The sequence below is a fragment of the Mus pahari genome, chromosome 16 (assembly GCF_900095145.1).
Source record: "Mus pahari chromosome 16, PAHARI_EIJ_v1.1, whole genome shotgun sequence".
Classification (NCBI taxonomy): domain Eukaryota; kingdom Metazoa; phylum Chordata; class Mammalia; order Rodentia; family Muridae; genus Mus; species Mus pahari.
In genome coordinates, this window is record NC_034605.1 from 51,457,957 (window position 1) to 51,468,074 (window position 10,118).

A 10,118-nucleotide genomic window follows, 5' to 3' on the forward strand; every position below is an offset into this window, starting at 1 on the left:
AAAAAAAAAAAAAAAAAAAAAAAAAAAAAAAAAAAAAACTATCTACCCATTAACTTAAAACACTTCATACATATCATTTCACTTAATGTAAAAAGCTTTGGGCTTAATTATTTCCATTTTATAAATGGGAAACTCAGGTTGAGTAAGCCAGTACTCCCCAGCTGGCCTATTGGTAAACCCAGAGATGTGTGCAAGGCCCCTGAATTCCAGGCCCACGTGTCCTCCACAGAGCCTTAAGCATTCTTGCTTCCTTCCACCCTTCACAGCCGTGCAAGACCCACATCACACTTACCAGGATGAGTAAACTCCCTTGATGGCTTGCTCCTGCTCACTCCAGCGGGCTGGGTTCTCATACTTACATGCTCTCCCACCACACGCCATGGAACATGCCATGTGCCCAGGGATGACATGCCGCAAACGCTCTCCCACCTTTGTGTATTTTGGTGCTGGGCGTCCTGAATTTTCTAGAATATACAAGGAAGGTCAGAGTCAAGATTCTATCCTTCCCAAAGTATGGTAACATGAGGAACAGTTTCATTTTACCTCAGGATTGTATGGGAGCTCTGCCAATCCCTTTGTCTAAAAAAAGCTTTCACAGGCATTAATCTCTACATATTATATTGATAAAAAGAAAATACAAAAGCTCATCTTTTTCAAGAGGATAAATTTTGTCCAGAACTACACTTTTAGCAACAACAACAACAACAACAACAACAACAAATCCACAAATCATTCCATCGTTTTATCTCCTCTTACATATCCATTTGGTTTTAGCATACACAGAGTAAAAAGCATAAACACAATTAACTGTCACAAGTATAGTCGTAGCTACCTATTCACAGTCCTTACACGTAGACACATGGGCTAGCAAATTATAAGGAAGAGAGTTTTACTTTTTCTCTCCGGGAAAGTTGAAGTCCCCTCTGTCCGGCTGACAGAAGACACAGCCACCATCACCTGGAGAGAAGATGAGGACAACAGTTTGGTGGCAGAGCCAGAGCCACGCCGGGCTTGCTGTAGCCTCAGGACAGGGTCAGAAGTGGAGTGCCGGCGGCCCTGCAGAAAGGCACTGAGGAAGTGCACGGCCGAGGGCCTCCGGGATGGGTCCTGCATCTGCATGGCACTGGCTCCAGGCAGGCAAGAGTCAGAGGCAGGCAGCCACCAGCCAGCTCTGGCTTGCTCAGTGAGGAGCTACACTGAGACACAGGCACAGGCATCGGTCTGTATGATCTAAGAGCTTTTCATGATAGGCTGATTCGTTTCCATAGTGACCAACAAAGAAACTACTGATTCCCACTTAGATCTGAACAGGCAAAAATCCTACACGAATGGATTGTGTTTTGGACAAATTGTTCAAATACTGGGAAGAATAATATTCATTTAAAGTAGATTATTTTTAAATCTGATTATTTTGCTTCTCAAATGCACTTAAAGATCTGACTCCTCAAAGAATCACTTCCAAAGTACTATAGTGAATTTTAAACTGTTTTTATGACAAAACACTGCCTTTTACACATATTAAAAAGTTTACGTTTGTTGTGCTTATCCTGGCCGGTCCTCAGGTGTTTTAAAAGAAAATCCTTCTACTTTTCTTTGGAAGAGGATAGAATAAAAAGTTTATTATAACACAGAGGTCTACGCTAGACCCTACACCATTATTAAAGGGTTATTCGATATCTCAGAGCTGCCACCTTCCTCTCTTTTCTTGACAGAACTATAAAGACATTTTAGAGCTAAGAAGACGTCTCGGTTTTGTACTTTCAGAGGTGGAAACCTGACTCTCGGTTATTCGCTGCTGGAAGCAATGTCGTCGTGAGAGAATAACTACGAGCAGGCATGCCTTCCCAAAGTTCAAAACTGTTAAGTTCCTGCCTCTCGTTGCTAGGGGAGAAAAACAGCTTCTAAGTCTCGGTGGAGGCATTTGAATAAAATTCACTAAAGTATCACATTTTTAAAGGCACTGGGTGAGGGGGAGGTGGCAGTTTGAGAATAAAGGATATAAAGAAAACAGAAACTCAACAACTGCAATGCACTGATTGTCCGCCTCCTCTCTTGTTAATGTCAGGCTGTGCCCGAGCTCTCTCCTGGGCTCGCTGCACAAATGGTATTTCAGTGGTATGTGGTGGAAACATAACTACTGGTATAGATTAGGCTCCAATCTATGCTTTTAAAATTCCACCCTCACAGCCCTGGCATCGTGTACTTTTGTGAAACAAGACAGAGACAGAGAAGTCTAATTTGATGCTTCAATTACTACTTTATCTGTAGTATCACACAGAAATGGAAAAGGATAAGGAATCCACCTGCCTTCCCCTCCCCACACCCTTCAGAAAGCAGTCATTCTGCCTGAAAGAATGCCCTGAAAAACATTCTAGACAAGGCCTATTGGACCCTTAGCATTATATATGGCAGTTCCATGGAGTTTACACGAGAGGAAAGTATAGAAGATACTGGAAGAAAGCAAGGAGGGACTGAAGGCAGGAGCCCTAAGAGCTGTGTTTGTTACTCTGGTGACAGAGTCTGAGGAGACTGGGATTCTGAGCAGGCAGGCAATACATGGGGAGTCTGAAAGAGACAAGGATGGGAGGCTCCCTCTGGTCTGATGAGGATGGGAGCTGTGGATGTGAGAAACTTCAAGGGATGAACTGCTGCGGTGTCACCATGGAGCTGGGAGTCCAGCTCAAGTGGCCAGCAGATCTTTCAGCTGGTTCACACAGCACCTATGTACAGGCGGTGGGAGAAACCCTCAAGCTCTGTGGCAGACACGGATATTTAAGGCAACAGGGGGAGTGCCAGTCAGTGGGTGATTCCAGAGAACGGGCACTGAAGGGTGTCTACAGAGGGAACTAAGATCCAAAGCGATCTGATGTGGGGGATTTACTTGGACTAAGCTAAGGGAGGGATGGTTTCTGTATCACCTCAGAAACAGCTTCTGCAGTTCACACTCACACAGCTCAAGGAAGAATCATCATTGTGTTGTAACTTGTAACTCCCCCCACCCCAAGTCTGGGATACTTGAAAATGAAAACAAACCTTCTAAGCAAGTAGACTTGCAGCGTCTACTTTAAATGGATCACCAGAGAGGTCCATTGAACCAGGGGACCCCAGAGGCAGCAGCCAGAGCCAATATGAGGCTGGGCAAGCAACAGAGATAACTGATAGTGTCAGCAGAGGTGCCATGAAGACTTAGCTGTGGCAGGAAGACAAAGGCCTCAGGAGACTTATAGGGAAGGTCTAGAGACAATCACAGGTAGTAGGAATATGGGCAGGGAATTAGTAAAAATCAGGACAACATTGGAGAAGTTCTGTCTTCGGGTATTTGAAAACATTGCAAGTTCAAGGCATGCTTTTAGGGGAGGAATTAGAATTACCACCGATAGAGAGACCGACTCTGACCCGACACATCGTTGTTTCATAGAAAGTGACTCTTCTACCACATGAAAGGAACATAAAGCTGGAAAGCCAGCACCACAGGCAAACGTTACCTGTGGCTCATCTGTGGACCAAGAACATAAGTGCATGGACCTCTGCTCCCCTGGACAGCCTAGAAGGCTTCCTGTCATATGGATTTGTCTGAACAGGAAACAGCCCTTGCTGAGACCCTGAACTCAGAAGAAAATGCCCAGTTACTGGGGTACAGGGCCTGCCTGGGGTGCTTAGGATTTGAACCACCTACTGGAACAATCCAAGAGGAAAAGCCAAGTACGCACTTGGCACTGCCGAACCGGCTTGTTTTCCTTGTGCTCATGAAGAGAATATATAATTTTGAATTTTGTATAGGTGATCTCATTTTTCTCTTGAACTATTACTCTAAGCTTGGTTCTGGCCAGCTGCAAACAGGCAGTGACCACAAGAGCTGTTAGCTCAGCCCCTGGCCAAGCATCTGCCAGCTCCACACTATGCAGTGGCTGTGGTAGAAGCCCAAGTAGTGTGTTTGGAAGTGGAGAGAGGAGAGAGATGGGAGCATAGTGTCCCGTGCTTTATGTTCACAAAGTGAAGGAAACTGAACATTCTTTCCTGTGTGCTTCTTGGGACACTGCATTGTCAGTGGAGGGAAGCACGGGTTAGTTGTTAGAGGTGTGTGAGGATGTGACAGCAGTGTGGTGCTTGTCATCTGCACATAAATTCTAATGATGAGGAAGAGGGACGTTCCAGGATGAGCGGGCTGTACAGTGCTAACTTGCTAAAGATTCTCTCTGTGAAAACCTCTTCAACTGAGAAGTGTCTGGAAAGCACGGCCCTTCAAAAAATAACTCTCATATTAAAACATTTCCATGTTATGGAAGTCATGAAATGGACACTGAAGTCACTTTCTGATCCTGTCACCTAAAACCGTGGCTTTTGGGTAATGTTTCTTTGTATGCGGCCTAAGGCACAGACCCAGCGCCAATCCTTTGCATGTGAATAAGCCAGTGTTCCTGCTACCTTTTGTTGAACAGAAGACCATCGCATGTGGAATTGTCTTGCCACACCTGTCTGTCATACAGGCAAAGATGATTTCTGGCTCTTCATTCTATTACATTATATTTGTCTTTATTTTGATGAATGTAGCACTGCATAAAAGTTTTTAAGTCTAGGAAATGAATATTTTGTTACTTTTCAAGATTATTTTGCCTATTTGGAGGTCCTTTGAGATTCTTCCTACAATCTGGATGGACTTTAATCTCCTATGCCTAGGGGATTTCAAAAGGGATTGTGCGGACGCTATAGATATGTTAGACTGCCCTGGCATTGAAACAGTGCTGTCTTCTGGTTCAGGAATAGCCTGCTGCTGCATTTATCTGGGCCCTTGGCTCTCCTTCTAGTCTTCTCCATTTCCAGTGGAGCACATTGAAAGTATTAAAGTCCAAGTTGCCCTCACTCCCACTTTATCTGTAGGTGCGGCCTACCACCCCAGGAAAGCCATCCAACCATACACTCTTGCCCGTGCTCTGGGAGGCACGAGTGTTATATGTCACAGAACCAGCTGACGCTCTTGTCCTAGGCGGCAGAACCACAGCAGGGGCGTCTGCTAAGAGAAAAGTAGGCTGTAAAAGAAAGGACTCAGCCAGACATGGAGGATCTTGCCTCTAATGTGCAAGAGGCTGAGACAAAGAATGACTGTGAGTTTGAAGCTAGCCAGTGCTAAGCCTTTCCTTAAAACAAACAGCAACAACACCAAATACAGCAGACTGCGGAGCTCCTCCCAAAGCAACCGTCTCTATCTGGAACAATGTATGGGAAATTTAAGCTTAAGGTACTTCTGAAGGTTGTGATGTTACAGATCTAAGAAGAGCCATGCAGCTTTATGAGAACAAGATAAATCGCACATAGGATAGCGTGATACAGAACAGAGAGAGAGAAAACCAAGCAGTGATCTACGGAGTAAATGCAAACCTACAAGGCTGGCCGCAAAACTAGCACTGCTCACCTTGTGGAGAGAGAGGTTCCTGAGTGTGGTTTAACAACACAGCGATCTAGACCCTCATAGTGATGGGATTAACAACAGTCTGGCAGCAAGATACGTGAAAGACAAGGAAAGCGAGCCCACTGAAAGCACTGTCCTCTAGTATAGCAAATCAAACTTCAGAGGGGTAGAAGTGCAGAAACAACCAAATATATATGTACTTGTGGAACTCAACAGCAGACATAAAGCCAGAAGTTAAACAACTTGATGACAACAGTTGATGACATGGAAGAACAGAAAGAATAGGGAATAAAGAGGAATGAACAAAGCCTCTGTAAAATGTGGCCAGCACTAAGTGCACCAACACATACACCAAGAATGCAGCAGGAGAGCAGAGAAGATAGCCGAGTGAGAAATCCCAGCTTCAGCATCGCAGCAGATGCGGCAAAGAGCAGGCTGGACTCACTGAGGGTCAGCGGGCTCTAGGCGGCAAACCACACGGCTCCACATCCAGACTGGGTCTGTAAGACGTCTCAAGATAAACATTTTCTCCTCACCTACAAGAAAACCCCAATAAAACTAATGCCAAATTTCATATCAGGAACAATAGAAGCCTCAAAACAGAGGAACACACATTCACATTTCTGAAAATAAAACACTTAAATTAAAAATCTTACAAGATCATCTTTCAAAAATGAAGTAGAAATACAGGCATTCTCAAATAGGAAGAGAATTTTGCTGTGTGGCAGGCCCACTTAGGAGGGCCTAGAAATTCTTTGTGTTAAAAACAAGTTACCCAGGTCAGGAATAAGGCCTATGTAGAAGATGGGACACTGGTAAAATGCAGAAGTTGATGAGATATAAAAGAAGTATACAAAACAACATGCATGTAACTGCATTCATTGTTGGTCATACAACAGAGACATGTGACTTCATTAACAAGTACAAAAGAAGTGGGTAGGAACAGAAATTATACCCGAATAATGAAACAATACAAGATAACACAAAACTTACAAGGGAGAGAATAAGAAAAAGCAAAAAGAAAAGTGGACTATAATAAGTTAAGAATCCAAAGAACTAGCCGGACAGTGGTGGCGTACGCCTTTAATCCCAGCACTTGGGAGGCAGAGGCAGGCGGGTTTCTGAGTTCAAGGCCAGCCTGGCCTACAAAGTAAGTTCCAGAACAGTTAGGACTATACAGAGAAACCCTGTCTTGAAAAACCAAAAAAAAAAAAAAAAAAGAACCCAAAGAACTCTAGCAACAGACACAACTCAACAATACAAAGACCAATAGCCCAACTTCAAAACTGACCAAGAATCTGAACAGGCGTCCTCCCAAGAAGACAAAGAAATAGTCAGCAGGTACTTGAAAAAATATTCAACATCATTAGTCAGTAGGGAAATGCAAATAAAAAACATTTGGTGGCTTTAATTCTTCAAAATGTTAAACATGCAGTTACCACATGAGTTCTCAATTCTACTCCAACATTTATGCCTAAGAATAAAAAGGAATACACCCACAGAAAAATACAAATATTCATAGCAACATTTACTCACAGCAGCCAAAGCAAACCCAAGTATCCTTCCACCCAAACGGATGAACAAACTGTGCTATATTCATATTACAATATTAGTAATAAAAAGGATACAGTACAATTTGCTTAAATGAGGCTGAAGATTGACGTTATTTTAAGTATAGACACAATAGAGCACATGCTGCATTATTTCATTTTTCCTAAGTACAAAACTCTACTGGCAGATCTATAGGGATCAAGACATGAGTGATTTCAGGGAGCAGGGAGCTGGCGGAATGGAAATTGGCTTCCAGTTAATCCAAGATTGCTCTCTGGTCTGATGAAATGCTCTGGATCAACACAGTGAGGAACACGACTCAGCTGTATGTATACAATAGCATCCAATGACTTCTTTAAAGGAGTGAAGTTTTGATATGTAATTCTATATTAGTAATTTAATAGCAAGTAATTTGAATAGGAATTTTCTCCAAACAGATACAGAAATTATCAACAAATAGATTAAAAGATGTTCAACACTACTAGACATCAGGAAAATGTTTATAAAACCCACAACAAAGTATGTCTTCACACCTTCCAGGATGGCTATAATTGAACAGGCAAGTAAGCTCCAAGTGCTTATGATGGAGACAGACAGGGAGCCCCTCCTAACTGCTGGTGGGAACTCACGATAGAGCAACTACTTTGGAAAACAGTCTGGCAGTTCCTTAAATGATTAAAGAAAGTGACAGATGAACCAGCCTTTGATTTCTAGTTATAAAGCCAATCAAGAGAAAACACTCTACACACAGCCCTGTACAGGATCAGTACTTACAACAGTCAAAACGTGGGGATAACCCAAACACTTATCAACTGACCCACTTACAATGTGGTATTATCTGTGCAACTGAAGGTCAGAAGTACTAACACACACATCACAACTGAACTCTAAAAGTCATCAAGCCAAACGAAATTAGTAAGTCACTAGACCACATATTATATAATTCTGTGTAAACAATGCTCAGGAAAAGGACATTTCTCTATGGAGGACAGAAAGTTAACTGGTAGTGCTTAGGATAGCTGAGGAGGAGGAAGGCCCAGGGTTGGGACTGCTATAGTCTCTCTTACTCTAGCTTCAGAGGGGACACAAGGGGAGCTGCTCATCTCCCAACACCCCAGCTCTGCAGAAAAGGAGGTGGACTCAACCCTAACTGGTGGACCAACAGGAAAAGCAAGAGCAAGTCTATCAGGTGGCAGCAAGGATTCAGCAGAACCTTAATTTTCTGTCTCCTGCTTGAAAGGATGTTGCACTTTGGGTCGCCTGCTGGGGATGAGGTGATAGGCTGGGAGAGGTTTTCCCATCCTTACCAGACACAAGCAGGCAATGCTGAAATTCTCTTGGCAAGCAGTGTCTAGGTCTATACTTGCTCTTCCACACCAAGTCCTAATGGGAGCCTGATGCACAGCTAGTCAATTCTAGCCTTGACAACCCCTCCCACACGGGTTCCTCAGCTGAGCCTCCATTCTCAGCCAGCATCAAGGAGCCTGAAGAAAGCAGTGCTAGCTATGGCTGGTGAGCACTCTACTTACCCCAAACTTTGGTCTTAGTGATGCCTAGTAGGGAGACAAGCCTACACATCCCCCTGGTAGAAACAAGACTGAACAAGGAAGCATGAAGCCAAGCTGGTTCACACTGCTGCTTTTAGGGTCAGGGGAGGCCAGGGAAACTGAGTCTCGCCACCCTAAACTTCCAGGAAAGAGAAGGAAGGGATGTGATATGTGGTGGTCTAGACTCCCTTTCCTATCCCTGTGTTAGTGGGATCCAGTGGGGAGCTGAGCCCGCAGCTCAACTTGGTGGAATCATGAGACAAGAAGGGTGGGAGATGGGAACACTGGCATCACACTTCCCACCCCCTCTTCTTTTGAGACTCACAAAACACAGCAGGGAAACGAAGTTCAACCACACTGCAACAAAGCATGTGTACAAGTTGCCTCCCATCTGCCCTAGATGGCAGGAGGGCCCAGATCATCATTTCACTTCTCAGGGAGCTATCAGACCCGATTCAAAGGCAACCTGACCACACAAGGCCCAGCTCCACTTCTACCATGAAGGAGTCAACAGGGCAGTGGAAAGCAGTGTTTCCATCCCACCCACATGCCATGGGGCTGTATGGGTGGTAGCCTGCCAACAGGAGGCTGAGCAGATAGATCTCACTTGAATCTGTAGCTAACTTCCCATGAAGAAATTGCCTGCTAAGTAAAAACAAACAAACAAACAAACAAACAAAAACAAAAAACAAAAAAACAGGGGCCAAAAATCTGTTGTAAATCTCCTGTCGCACCAAGAATTAAGGAAATCACAACTTGACTGAGAAGAGATTGATCAGCAGATGTGTAACACTGAACTTATTCAGTAAGGACTGTAATTACAACGTGCCCCAGCATTCATCTTTAAAAGAACTGGAAGCTTAGAATGTTCTCTGAACAGAAAAAGAACTAAACTAGAAATCAGTAAGACAAAGACAAGAGGAAAAACTCTAAAGACTTAAATGCCAAAGGTATAAATTAATTTGTGGGTTAAAGAGAAAGTCTCAAAGGAAACTCACATAACACAGGGGTTGAGTCAAAATGAAAATGAACACACTGAATTACACAGCACAGTCATAAAGGGAATTTATACTGCTCTAAAGAAGAAAGGTCTCCAGTCAACAACCCAAGTCCCATCACTGAAAAGGTGAGAGAAAAACAACAAAAAAAAATCAGGGCACAAAGCAAGCATTGGAAGTGTAAGAAAAGAATAGAAATAAAAAAATGAAAAGGAAAACAGTGGTAGTTTCCTAGAGGCTCCACGAAAATATTAATGTGACTCATAAACATCTAGAAAGCTGACACAAACTATAAAGATAAAAAGATGAGCCATCACTTCAATCTGCCACTCATTCGCATGTCTGACCTTGACAGTGTGACACATGTCATATACAAAATTCACAGTTCACAGTCAAGAACTGTGCAATCAAGTTACAACACACACACACACACACACACACACACACACACACACACACACACCAATGTTGCGTTAGGCCATATTCTTAGCTATTCTTGGCCGCATTTAGCCTTAGAAACATGGGCGGGACACCTGAAAAGATAATACAGAACTAGTAAGAACAACATTAAGCTCATACATTTGACAACTTAGAAGAAATGTACAGCTGCTTCTT

The 10,118-nt window shown here is 43.4% G+C and overlaps 1 protein-coding gene across 4 annotated transcripts in view; it reads right to left on the minus strand.

The window, feature by feature from the left end:
* The window catches only part of Ptpdc1 (protein tyrosine phosphatase domain containing 1), a 50,186-nt gene that overhangs the window by 13,691 nt on the left and 26,377 nt on the right, over positions 1-10,118 (minus strand). For 2 of the 4 annotated variants that reach the window (XM_029547614.1, XM_029547615.1), the window contains exon 3: positions 293-464. In XM_029547614.1, coding sequence (XP_029403474.1) covers positions 293-464 — 172 coding nt within the window. Of the gene's footprint in view, positions 1-292; positions 465-893; positions 1,120-10,118 lie in introns of those variants that run through there. The other 2 variants (XM_029547613.1, XM_029547616.1) reach the window with 2 other exon arrangements.